The sequence below is a fragment of the Cygnus atratus genome, chromosome 9, assembly GCF_013377495.2.
Source record: "Cygnus atratus isolate AKBS03 ecotype Queensland, Australia chromosome 9, CAtr_DNAZoo_HiC_assembly, whole genome shotgun sequence".
NCBI lineage: Eukaryota > Metazoa > Chordata > Aves > Anseriformes > Anatidae > Cygnus > Cygnus atratus.
This window is the reverse complement of record NC_066370.1, coordinates 14,747,640-14,760,899: the sequence shown is the minus strand read 5'-3', so window position 1 is coordinate 14,760,899 and position 13,260 is coordinate 14,747,640. Positions and strand designations below refer to the sequence as shown.

The 13,260-nt window shown below is 53.9% G+C and overlaps 1 protein-coding gene across 2 annotated transcripts in view; it reads left to right on the top strand.

Moving 5' to 3' along the window:
* The first annotated feature begins 591 nt into the window (after nucleotides 1-591).
* The window catches only part of CCDC50 (coiled-coil domain containing 50), a 42,245-nt gene continuing 29,576 nt past the window's right edge, over nucleotides 592-13,260 (top strand). The window contains exon 1 of one of the 2 annotated variants that reach the window (XM_035544582.2): nucleotides 592-803. In XM_035544582.2, the coding sequence (XP_035400475.1) occupies nucleotides 755-803 (49 nt within the window). In that variant the 5' untranslated portion in view covers nucleotides 592-754. The remainder of the gene's footprint in view (nucleotides 804-13,260) is intronic. The other variant, XM_050712506.1, reaches the window with a different exon arrangement.

The following is a 13,260-nucleotide window of genomic DNA, read 5'->3' as shown; positions in this document are numbered from 1 at the left end:
TGTGAATGCCTCAGGCTTTCAGCTTGTTTTATCCCTTCCCATACCTACAGGGGGCTACAGGAGAGCTGGGGAGGGATTCTTTGTTGGGAGTGACAGGACAAAGGGGAATGGCTTTAAACTAAAAGTGGGTAGGTTTAGATCAGACATTAGGACGAAATTCTTCCCTCAGAGGGCGGTGAGGCCCTGGCCCAGGCTGCCCCGGGGAGCTGTGGGTGCCCCATCCCTGGAGGTGCCCGAGGCCAGGCTGGATGGGGCTGTGGGCAGCCTGGGCTGGTGGGAGGTGTCCCTGCCCATGGCAGGGGAGTGGAAACAGAAGGGGTCTTAGAAATAAAGAAGAAAAGAAATAAAGGAGAAGAGAAATAAAGAAGTCAATAAGACATAAGGAAAGGAAAAATAAATAAATAAATAAGAAAGGGAAAAAAAGATAAAAGAAGGGGGGAAAGGGGGGAAAAAAAGGAATTAAAAAAAAAAGGAAAAGGGACAGGCTGAGGCAGCCGCCCGCCGGGCCCGGCCTCAGCAGGCAGGGGGAGGCCGCGGGCGGCAGAGGGGCGGCAGCGGCAGCCCCCGCCCCCCCCCTCCCGCCCCGCCCCGCTCCGTCCCCCGGCCCGGCCCGGCCCGGCCCGGCCCTTTCTGTCCCCTCCGCCGCCCCGTACGGCCGCTGCCGCCGGAGCCCGCCGCTGGCGGCTTGGTGCGGCGGGGCGCGGCACGGAGCGGTACCGAGCGGCGCGGAGCGGAGCGGAGCGGCACGGGCGGCATGGCCGAGATCGGCATCGACCAGTCCAAGCTGCCCGGCGTCAAGGAAGGTAGGGCGGGGGCGAGCCCGCTGTGCCGCCGGGGGGAGCTCCGGGGGGAGCTCCGGGGGGACCGGGGAGGCACCGAGGACACCGGGGGACACCGAGGGGCGCTGGGGACACCGGGGGGGCACCGGGGGGCACCTGCAGCCCCCGCCCGGCCGCCCAGCCCACCGTCCGTCAGGGCTAGGGTTGGCGCTGCAACCCATGCACATGCAGCCTGTGTTCCTCAACTTGTTTCCCTTGCGGCTCGTGTATTTATTTCTAATTTCTTTTCTTTTTTTTTTTTCTTTTTTTTTCTTTTTTTTAAATATGCCTGAATTTGGCTATTTGGCTAGTCGGCAGCTGAAGAGGGGTGTGTGTTAGTGCAGGGAGCTGACCCCTCGCATCCCGTAGTGCCTGTGGACGAAACCCCACGTCTGCCTCCTGAACTTTCAGGGCTTAGCGTTGGCCCCGTTGGGTCATTAGCGAAATTGTTAATGGTCATTAGTGAAATCGCACTTGGTCGTTTCGGTGCTGCCAGGGGCTCATCCTTAGAGCCTGCCCGGTGTGGTTTGCTCGAGGAAATTAACCCGGTTAACCTCCGCAGCGGGCTGATAACGTTGAGTTACAGCTTGCGGGAGCTCGTCGCGCTCGGTCGGGGCGGCTTATGCTGAACGAAAGCGTGGCGATGGGGTGAAGTTCAGCCCGTCCCTGTGAATTCACGCCTCTGGGCAGCGTGGATGGCATTTCAGGAGCGCCCTGGTACGGGAGCTGTTGATACCCGATAGCGCTTGGGTTAATGTGCTGTCCCCAGCAGCTCTGAGGGCAAAGTAGGTGAGGCCTGAGCTGCGTTGTGCAAAGCCTCAGGCAGGTCTCGTGCTCGTAGCTCAGAGATATCGTTTGCTTTTGTCGTGAGAAGTGTTGAATCCGAGCTATGCTTTGGATTAGGTCCTGTCGTGCCCAGTGTTAACACCAAGCAGGAAAGAAAAGCATCGCTTTCCGTACCTGGGGGGATATTTATTGTTCCTGATACAGAAAATCACTGTTGATCCTTCGGGAAAGACATCCCCTTTCTCCGTGTTGGGCAAAGGTCAGCTTAGTCATTCATTAACAACTGAGCACGGTCCTGCTGCATTGTTGTGGTTCCAGTACTTTGTTCTTCACTTGCACCCCTTTTGGAGGGGTGTCTGTCTGTCCACGTCCAGCTTTCCTCCCTGGTCGCGGGTGGCTGGGACGGTTGCACGACAGTGTCATCCTGCTCCTTTGTTGTGGGCTCCAAAGCTGCTCTACAGGCGGGGTCGTTTCCCTGCAAGGATGGCAGGGAAAATCCGATGACTGTGGCTAGGTGCTTACTACTTGTGCTTACTTCCTTTATTTTTTTATTTTTAAAGGCATTTATATTAGCTTAAAGCATGACGTCGATGGAGCTTTGCTGGTGAAAACTGCTTCAGCCAGTCCAGTTTGCTTAGTGGGCAGGAGTTTACTGCTGTAAGATATAACCTCAAAACACTCTCCCAGAGTAAGCTAGAGCTTGGTGCTGCAGCCTGCTGTTACCAAGCCGCTTTTTCCAGGCATGCAGAGTTCATTTTCTGACCGCTGTGGTCAGTAAAGCTCTTGTAAGACGTTTGCTGAAGGTTTTGGTGGTGGCTGCAATATGTGGGCTGAGCATCTCTGCCAGTATTTCCACTTGCTTCTCAAGTGCCTGTGACATTTTCTCTTTTCACAAGGCAGCTTTTGCTGCGTGCTCTTTTGACCCTCCCCGGGGGATCGCTCAGCTGTCTGTGTGTCAATCTTTTCTTTTTTTTTTTTTTTTTTACTGGAGGTCTAATTTGCGAGCCTTTCAGGGACAAAAGCATCCTGGAAATATTATTTTAATTAGTTACTTATAAAGCGAGTAAAAGAAACTGGCTTGAGCTCTGCTTGCTCTCTGTCTTTCCTCTCCTGTGCTCCGATGCGCTGCTGGAAGTGAAGCTTGGGCAGGGCTTCGCTGCCTGCTTTAAATGAGCTCTGCAGCCCAGCTCAGCACCGTGCCTTGCCCCAGCACCCAGAGGTGTCCCTGCCCCTGTGTGAGAGGCTCCGGGGAGGTAATTGTGGAGCTGTGCAGACCTGCCCCTCTCCGGGGGGTGCATCTGCGGTCCTGTCTGCCGTTGCTAAAGGGCTGAGGTCAGTGACAATGCTTTGTGGAAGGACCACCTGGCAGCCGAGGCTGAGGCTCAGTCCCTTACCGGTGTGCTTGGTGGTGGCAGGGAAAACCCCCGGGCTCCTGATTTCAGTGCTGGTCTGACACCGCTGAGGAGAGAGAAGGGAGTCGGGGGCAGGGCAGGAGAGATCCTGCACTCTGGTCTGGCAGTACCTGGCTCTTTGGAACTGAAGAAAATTTGCAATGGTTTAAGTTTTTATTTGATTTTATTTTTAATAGCATTAAAAAAGCGTAAAGGCAGCGTGCCTGTGCCAGTAATTACAATCAACCCAGCCACACTGCTGCCACTTAAGCTCCAGTCTTGACAAAGGCAAATTGTCACCCCCACCTGCGCTGCGAGAGGCACAGCAGCAATGCTCACCTTATGACTTCTTGTATTTATTGTCTAATTTGACTTCCTGAAGCTCCTGATCCGAACTTTCAAATGCTGCTGGTTGTTTCCCAAACGTAGAAGCAGAAGATGCACCTCCAGCTGCTGCCCCAGGGAAACAGGAGAGGCTGGACTTATTGGCAAGGCAGCCTCGGGGACAGGCAGACTAGCTGGCCTTAACAGACACGGAATAGAAGTTTGCTGTAAGCATCCATCTTCCTCCCAGGCACAGCGCCTTCCCTCTGACCCCTGCAGCTTAACCTGACCTTCACTGAGACGCCTGCAACAAAAGCCCGCTGGCTGGAAGCGACAGACGAACGGGTACCTCCAGGGACAGGGTGCCGACCTTATCGGCTTACGGCAGGGCTCGCAGTGTGTGCGCGCTCAGCTACACGACGGCGGAGGGAAGGAACTCGATGTCTGTCAGAAATGCAAGTGGGTTCAGAAAGCTTTGATTGCTGGCACGGTATCCGGCGAGGAGTTTGTGGGGATGGATTCCGCTTTGGGATTTTTCCAGAGGGTGGTGTTGAGGGGTGAGCTGTCAGCCGTGCTCGTGTGAAGGAAGGGTTCAACATCAGCTGGTGTCAGCGGGACAACTTTGAGAGCGGCTGACGGTCAGCCAGGTCACCGTGAAGCCACCTGCACCGTGCCCTTTGGCTCCAGCTGATGTTTTTTTCATGGAGCATGATGTGCAGTGTCACAGCTCTCTGCTTTGCGACTTCCTCTGAGAAGTGCTCTGAAAAATTCAGGCGAGCTGGATGGCTCGAGGGCAGCGGGGCGGTGGGGGCTGATGGGACGTGGACACAAGATTTTCTTTCTAGGTCATTGGTTCATGTCCAGCTCTTCTGAGTAATAGGAGGTCTGTTTTTCCAGTGTGCATGAATTCAGTAGCTGCGGCTGTGGTGCTCATTTTGCCTCTGGTTAAAGCTGGGTGAAAGTTTTATTATGCATTCAGTTGTTCCGGGTCTGCAGCACTTGGCAGAGGAGATGGCCAGGATTAGCATTTCATGCTCGTGGCTCCAGAACTCAGCTCTGAGCGAGCAGGTCTGCCTCCTCCCAGCCCTTAAATCCTCGCGCTGTCCTCTGTGAGCTGCCATGAGCATTGTACCAAGGCAAAAAGATTGCCCAAAAAGCAGTCTTTGGCAGAGAAAAGCTTTCAAACTCAAGTTGATGCCTTCTGCAGACAGATATTTCCTTAGTTACTGACAAGCAGAGAAGTTTTGGGGCCGGAATAAAGGGTGCACAGCCTGTTTTGTCCCGACTCCTGGAGGTGGCCAGGAGGCAGAGGGAGTTCACAATACTAGGACGTTGGCTGGCGCCCATTGCTGCTGCCTGAGCAGTGCCTTGCAGACAGCATTGTGTTTACTGTGACCGTGGGCCTCTGTTTAATCTTTAATTTCCCGTGGCCGTGAGCAACGTCAGAGGGCTTGTGTGTGCCAGGCGGAGTTAGAGACGGCAGGACGGGCCTGTTGTGCCCTCGCTGGGGCTACGTAAAATGCCTCTGCTCTGCTGGAGTTAGCCTTGTTTTTCGTCTTGCTGAGAGATACCCAGCTCGTGTGAATGTGGCGATTTATGGATGAGGTGACATGTCCCCTCCCTGCTTCCTTGTCCCCTTCCCAGCGTGCGTGCAGCTGGCCGGCTGCTGAGCACCAGTGTGAAGGCTGAAAGGCTGCGGGAGGTGGCTGAGCTGCTGCCAAAACCGCCATAAAACTTCAGAACTTAAACTGCGCTTTCTGGCATCGTGCTTGCTGCTGACCTGTCCTTTTGTCTTCCTCTGAAACGACGATAAAGGTGTTTGCCTTTCTGCTGCCCCTGCCTTGCAGTGCATTAGCGGCCCTTTGCTGGGCATTGCCGCCTGGGAAGGCAGGGCAGAGCCTCCCGCAGGGACGCTCTGTGCTCTCCTTACCGTGCTGGATGGGTTCGGGCCACAGGGAAGTCTCTTGGCATTTCGTTCATATTTCCCTTTTAAAAACAGAAATTGGGCCCTTTGCACCGTTTCTGTCTTAGTATGTGAAAAGATACCGTGCTGCTTGTTAACGCTGTAAGTGCTATAAGGCCTTGGCACAATATTGCAGCTGGGAGATCCTTTTAGCAGGGCTATCGTGAGCCTCGCATTCAGCAGAGGAGGCCTGGTGCTCATAAAATCCACTCAGTAACCCTGGGCACCCTGTATTTTAAGCCGTCAGCACTTGTCAGAAGCATTACCATCCCTGGGGAGAAAGGTATGGGTGAAACCCTGCCCAGAACCGCTGCACAGCCCTTCCGCCTGTACCCAGGCGGTTTGTGTCAGGCTCTGGAAGCTGAACCGCTGATTATTTTAATTGCACGCTAGCCCACAGTGCCACCGCCACGCTGCTCTGCCAGCCCCGTAAGAGTGGTTTGATCTCTTCGACTGAGGGCTGCGCTGGTGGGGTTTGGTCCGCGCGCTCCTTGCAGCCCTGCCTGCGGTGAGTGCTGTTCAGGACAGAAAGTCGAGGTGGGTTAGCAGGTGACTCACTCTTCTTCACTTCTCTTTTCAAAGGAGGTTTTTTAAAAACCTGCGTGCAGCAAAATGCTGAGGTCGTGTGTGTGCATGTGCGTGGGTCTTACTTTCACCAGCCGTTCTGCCGAACCGAGTCAGTGGTCAAAGGAATGAGCTACAGAGGAAACTTATGTGGGCTAAATACGCGATGTTCAGTCAGTGAGGGCAGAGGAGAAATACCTGAAGGTACTGTGAAACAAGCATACCCAGCTTTGGCCACTTACAACGAGAAAGGACAAGAGGCTGGAGCGTGCCGCAGCCCGAGATGTCCCTTGTAGAGGGACCATCGCTGCTGACCCCTGGCTTGGAGGCAGCCTTCACCAGCTCGGGTGGAAAGCCTGTGCCCAAATGCGTGGACAGACGTCAGGGTGGCTTGGATGGAAAGCCTGGTGCACATCAGGATGGCTTTTGCTCTGCAGAGGTGTCTGAGCTTATCAGGTGCGCCTGCTGCGGGCGTGGAAACCTTACCTGGGGCATCCTGGCGGGAGGGAGCTTCCCTCTGTTCTGAAGCTGGTTTTATTCTGGGATGCTGGTATGGAAGCGGGGATTTATGTCCGAAATTCATCAGTGTCTCCTGTAGCCTTCTCCAGTGGGGCTGGGGTGAAGCAGCGGAGGACAGCAAGGAGAGACCTGGGACTTTTCCAAGCCGCCAGGGTGTTGGCTGTTCTCGTGGCGCGCGGGGAGCGCCGCTATTCGCAGGGCTCTGCTCTCCTGCAGGCCTTTCAGCCGGCGCCAGGTTTCCGAAGGAAGTTGGTGTTGGGAAGAGGCTGGGCTCCCCTGACGTAATTCGCAGTGCTCGAGGGGCTGGGCGCTTGGCTGGGGCTGCGTGGCCCTGCCCGTGCCCCCCACCACCCCGATCCCGTAAGGAGGAACAGGCAGCTCTGCCTCCAGACCGGCTACCTTTTGCTCCAGGCTGTTGGCAGTGCCTAGAGTGTCAGATCTGGCCACGCAACAGGTGAACCTATTAGGTCCTGATTTTAGTCTTTCTTTTTCCCCCTCCAAGCTGTGCGTGTATGCTACCACTTTTTTTTTCCCTCCAAGCTGTGTGTATACAGTACCACCTAAAGGTGATTTAGCCCTCAAAAGGAGAAAAAAAAAAAAAAAAGCTTGCTTCTGACTGTCTTGAAGCTTCTTTTGTGCTCTCAGAGCAGGCAGGAGAGGGAATCGGGCTGTCAGCCCTACAAATGCTTTGCAATGCGCGTGAGCTGGACGCAGATGCCCAGATGCAGTTTGCTCCAGGTTTGTGGTGCAGGCTTCGCCTCCCTGCCCGCCTGCTCCAGACGCTGGGGCCGTGTTCTCACCCTCCTATGCTGCTGTTTGTAATCTTAGCCGCTGAGGGCAGAGTGCCAGCACAAGGCTCTGACAGGAAGGGGGACGTGTATTGTTAGTGCTGCAACTCTACTGACTTGTGACTCTTTTATAGATGGATGCGGGACTTTGACTGATCCGGGGCCAGCTTTGGTACTCTGTGTTCTCCAGAGCTGACTAATAAACGTGGAGAGCTTAAATGTGGGAAGTGTGTGTCAAGGGGGGGAGAGTACCCGAGAGGGGCTGGCAGAGCAAAAGCTAAACAATAAAAGGGTGCGGGGGGTGTTTTAAAAATGAAGCAGAGCATCCTTGACCTGTTAGACACAAGACAGCTGTCCTCACAGGGCAGAGAAGGCTCATCTGCAGCGCGGGCAGCAGGCAGGAGTGCTCCTTTCTAGGAAGAAGGAAGCTGATAGGAATCTGCAAGAACCAGAGCTGGTTGCAGCATCCCTTCAGACACCTTCAGCTTTGAATGCAGCAGTTGGCCAGGTTTCCAACAAGCCCGGGAGGCTGCCCTGAGGCCCATCCTGCTGGAGCTTCGCTTCTCTTGGTATCTGATCCAGATGAATGAAACCTGCGTGCTGATGCTGCAGTCCACCCAGCTGCAGCTCTGGTTTAGCTACGGGCCTTGGAGCAGTCTCAGGTTTGGCTCCAGTCACCTGGGCATGGAAAAGAAAGTGGCACTTCTGCTGCTTGTTCCTCTAAATGACAGCAGGTCCTTCAGGGTGTAAAACCACAGTGAGGTTTTTAGAGGAACTAGAACTCTTCTTGGCACTTGGTGCCTTCACGTGGGTGTTAGCTTTTCAGAAGTTAGCCTTGTGCAGCGAGTACTGGAAGGGTATTGAGCAGTGCCTCTCTGAATCCCATCTTCCTTGTCTTTTCTGCATTATCTTTTAGGGTTAAGCTGGAAGAGAAGCCTGGGAAGGCTGACTGTTTGAATTATCCTGGCTCCATCTCTGTGGCGCTGCTGTGTGAGCTTATTCACTACTGCCTAAAATTGGGGGTGTTAAAATGAAGCACCCACAGTCCAGAGTGCTGTCGCTCCTGAAAGCCACCCCGAAGCACAGGGTGGAACTGCCAGCCCTCCGCAGAGCTGCTGCTGCGCTGAGCAAGGGATTTAGGCTTGCATGGAGCAGGGAACAGAAGTTTTGCCTGTCTGGGAAATTAGCGTGTCCTTCCAACGGTGTTGCGTAGTATGAAATTGCTGAAGATGCTGAAGTGAAAGCTACTTAACAAATCAAAGTAAAATACGGTAATCGCTGTTGAGATGGATGTGGGGGAGAGGAGCATATAGAGTGCAAATCCCTTGAGATGCGAACTCCATGCCTGAGCAGTTTTCTGAGTGGGTGGCTGTTCAGCGTTGTGCATGAGAGGAGACTGTTTTTCTTTTTCCTTCCCTTACACCACTTTAAATGAGTGGTGTTGGGCTTAGAACTAAAACTGCCATGACATCCTGTTTGGGGAGGAGGGGAGAGAGAAGGGGGAAAAAAATCACACACACAAAAATCCTCCTGAGAAGAACAGCATCATATGATTTGTGGGACACCATTGAAGGCATGGTTTACAGCTATAATAGTGTTTGTGGGGACATCCGTGTGAGCCAGGGATTTTGGTTGGGGCAGCAGTGCTTGTTTTGCTATGCCCTATGGTTGGGGGCAGTGGTGAGGGTTGGCTGATAGGAAAACTTCTGTCATTCTGCTTTCTACTTTTAAGGTGCCAAAATACTGTTCAGCTTCTCCAATGTGCCTGCACTTGTGGAACAGGAGGCAGCAGCTGTAGCAGCAACTGGGGGGGATTTTTTTGACTCAGAGTACTTCAAATCTGGGACCTGGCTGGAAGGGCTGAGTTTTTGAAGCATGTGTCAGTAGTCCTGAAGGCTCAAAGTCATTATCAAGTACGTGTGCAAGCTTGAAGTGCTTCAGCTCAGTATTTTCTTCTGAAAATCAAGGACGTGGTCTTTAACATCCTTGACCTATGAGTTGTGTTTTAGGCTTGAGGGATAAAAAGAGTTGCCCTTATCTAGAAAGTTATCTAGAAAGACTGCAGGTGAAGCTACGTAGAATGGAGTTATCCAATGGTGAAAAAGATGTCAGTTTTCTGTAATAAAGGCAGAACAATAGTTTGGGGTTTTTATCAAGTTTTATGGTGGGGCATGGTCTAAGATGACCTTCTGAGGTCCCTTGTGGTGCTACTTTCTGCAGTCTTAGGTATCTCCAGCTTCCTGTTTATGCTGTGCGAGCTCATCACCTTCTGCTTTGGAGTGCTCAGCAGATGCTATCTCAGCTTGAGGACTGCTCTACAGCACAGTTCACAGGCGGGTTTAAAGGAGAGAGAATGCCAAGGTAGTGGCCTCAGAGAGGGCATTTCATGAAGGGAGGGCTGCTGATTTCCATTTCAAGGCAAGTTAAAAGATCGACTCACGTTCTGAAGGTTTGGTTCAAAAAATGTATGTGGCCTTCCTTTCAAAGCATTGACTGGGGAGGTGAAAGGTTACTGTTGGAGTTAGGTGCAGGCAGAACACAAACCTCTCCTGCCCTTGACCACAAGGCATTATCTGTAGAGCAGAGAGGATAACCTCCTTCCCAAATCCCAAGCTGTTTTTAGCTTCCGTGCCAAGACTGCCAATAAAAACAACACAAAAAACAACCTATGGTTCTGTGGAGATATTTCTTGCACTGCGTATTTGCCCTTTTCAGAGTGAGGCAGAGACCTGTTGTTTGGCTCCCAGTGGGGCTGCCCAGCCTCCTCACACTGCCTCATAGCTCCCGGTTGTGCACGCCGTGCTGAGGAGCAGAAATCCCTTCCCCAGGCTGCCCTGCCTTTCGCCCAGGGGCCAGCTTCTCCCTGTGCCGAGTCTGATTTCCTTGGCATCGTCTGCCCGTGCTGATCGAGGCCCTAGGAATGCCGTCTGTAACTCCAGCCCCGGCAGCCGAGACGTGCCCTGGCCAGCCCGGGCGCCACGTGGATTAGCACGAGCTCAGGGATCTCCTGGTGCCACGGGAGAGGCAGGAAGGAAACGAGAGGCTTCGCTCGCTGCTGGCCGGGGGCGAGCAGGCGATGGATGTCCTGACTCCACGTTTCCTCTGGAAACTGCCCCTGGTTAGCCCCTCGCCCCCAGCTGGGTGCCAGCTTGGTCAGGCTAGCTGGGGTTCAAGGAAACGATCTGCAGGCCTTGAAGCACTTGCCTACGCCAGACCAGGCCCTGCTGATAGGAGTCCCTGAGGTCCCAGCTTTTCTTTCTCATCTGCAGTTTTCGTTTTTTTTTTAATAACTCAGCACCTTCCCGAGATCGCTGGCTTGAAACGGGCTGTGCTTGCTGCTCTCCACTTAATTGTTCAGCTCTGCAGGCCTTAAAAAGTGGTTTTAGCTGCTGAAACTGTTTTTTCCTGTGTCACTTTCCCCCCCCCCCCTTCCTCTTGTCCTTCGCTTCAGGATTCAAAAACTGCAGATGTTCTGAGCTAAGCATGACTCACGCCTTCTCGTTTATTTTATGAATTATCCAGCGCGTGATGTCAGTGGGGAAAAGGTTGGGAGTGGAGGGGGTGGGAGCAAGAGATGGGTTTTTTTAAGGCCAAAAAGGAAATGCTTGGAGCGTGTGTGTGGGCCCTGGGGCGCTGTTATTAGGGCAGCACACACCGAGGCGGCCCTTGGGCCCTTCAGCTGGTGGCAGAGCGTGCCCTGGGACTTCAGGGACAAGTGGGCTGCGTCTTGAGGAGCTTGTGGGGTCTGACCCCTTCCAGAGGCAGTGCACACTCATGCTGCTCTTTCCTGGACTTTACCTCTGTCACGCACCTCCGTGATACCACCAGCATCGAAGGCTCCTTCACTCCTCTGGTTCGTTCACCTCGCTCCCCTTGAAGCAGTGCAGGGCCGCGAGGAAGGGAATGCTGGGAGGAAGCTAGCGAGGCAGATGGCAGAATATAAAAAGGAAAAGGTTCTTCTGTGAAATTTTGTCGGGTTGTTGTACCTAAAGGAGGACTTGCAGACGTGCGCACAAGAGCCTCATGCTTCAGCGATGCTTCGAAAGGCGTATTTTGGGGCTGGACACCTACCAGTGAAGAAGGCCTGTGCACGGAGCTCGCAGAGAGGCCCTTTGGGTCCTTGCAGCGAGTGAGCTCCCTAATGGGTGCCGTTGCTGCACAGGGTGATGCTTCCAGCCATACTTCTGCCCTCCTTCTCCTTTGCTGGCACTTGTGGCTGCGAAAGCGGCTGGCATTCCTGGGCTGGCACCTCCTTCGTTCACAGCTGTGCCAGGAGAGCACAGCCCAGGCCCGCTCCCTGCTGCGGCAGGGCAGATTGGCTTAATCAGACTATGGCAAACCTGTTGTTAATGTTTCACGCTTCGCCGGGCTTGCTGCTCAGAGCTGCTCTGATTGCACCCCTGCTGCTTGTTTGGCCGTCTGGCGGCTCGCAGCCAGGGCCCGGAGATGGGAAATCAAGTTAATTTGCAGCGGTGAACGTACGTTAATCTTACCTTTTCATTTCTTAGCCGTGCAATTAGGGAATAGGGGAAGAGATTTCTTTCCCCCGTGGCACCAAGCCTCTCGGAAAAGAGGAACTGTGGGTCTGTTGTCCTTGGGGCCATCCTATTTCTCAGCACGAACCCAGTGCAGGTAATACCCAGTAATGAGTATTGGGGCCAGGCTGAGGCTGGGCGGGGGGTGAGGATTTGTGTTGCTGAAGCTTTGTTTCAGACCACGTCTGACCTGTCTGCATCTCCAGCTATTCTGAATTTCCCTCATCGTTGGATGCCTCCTCAAGGAAGGAAGGCTGGTTTTCTTGGCCTCACCTGCAGTTGCAATCGTGCTTGACTCAGTGCCATGAGCACCAGGTCCAGTCTTAAGGGAGTGCTCTGCACTTGCCATCGCCCCAGAACTTGGTAGGGAGTTCCAGCTGTCCCGTCTCTTGTCACATGGCTGGCTGACAGTGCTCCATTGTGTTCGTAATGGGATGTTCTCATCTTCCTTTGCACATTGTTCTTAGGCTGACGGGACTTGGAATAATGTGCTCAAATGAGTTAGAGGCAGCCAGTCCAGCCAAGTTTCTGGTGGTGATGAAAGGTCTCCTCGTGCCTTCTGCCCTGCCAGCAGCTTCAGCAGCACAAAGCGAGGGCTTTGTGCTCCAGTTGCCCGTTTTTGGGTTTAGAAGAGCAGCTTAACATGGTGTCAACATGGCCAAGCGGCTGCTTCAGCAATGTGCAAATGATTCCGCACGTGTGAGCAAACCCAAGGGCTGCTGCTGCCATGCAAGCTTGCTCTGCTTGCTTTCCTTTGGAAGCTGGGGGCAATGTGGAGCCCACACACCTGGGGGCCTCCTGCTTTGCAGTGCTGTGTGCCTTTGCTCCGCAGTGTGCACAGTGGGAAAAGCCATCCGGTTTCCCTCCTCTCTACTGCATCTTGGTGGGACAATCATCGTGGCCTTAAGGCACAGCCCCTGTACTCACGCCTAGGCCCTGCTGGCTCGGTGGCACGTCCCAGGGTACTGTCCCTTCTCACTTCATCCCCGTGCAAAGAGGCAGGGCGAGGTGGTGGCCAAGCACAGCCTGGAGCCTGGGTGCTGTGTGGCTGCATTAGGGGTGGCAGCAGAGCTGAGCCAGGCAGCTCTGGGCATGTGCTGGGAAGTGCACGTGGTGGTGCCATGGGCCCTGCGTGCCCTCCTGCCCCGTGGTGCTGAGCTGTGGGTGGCACAGACCCGTCATGGCGAGCCAGGAGAGCCCGGAGGGAGCCTTGGGCCCTGCTTTATGTCTCGTGCATCCAGCAGCTTTCAGCTGTGGCCTGTGGGAAGCGAGGACCAGAGGGCTGTGTGGTTTTGATTTTGGAGATTCGTAGACTTCTTCCAGGAGATTTCTAGAGGAGCAGGTAGAAGTTGATGCAAGTCTGTCAACAGAAAAGCCGTGTTGTTTTACCAGGCCCTCTGCTTTCTCACCTGCACACCAAGCATGTTTCCATCGCTGTGTTTTTCCCCAAACAAATAGAAGAGTGTAGCTGGGTGTGAGCAGAACAGAAAAAAAATCTGAAGTCTTCTTCCATATATGCGCCTCTCTGGGGAGGGGAGGATGGAGCAGAGATCTGCCAGCACCCTCAGCATC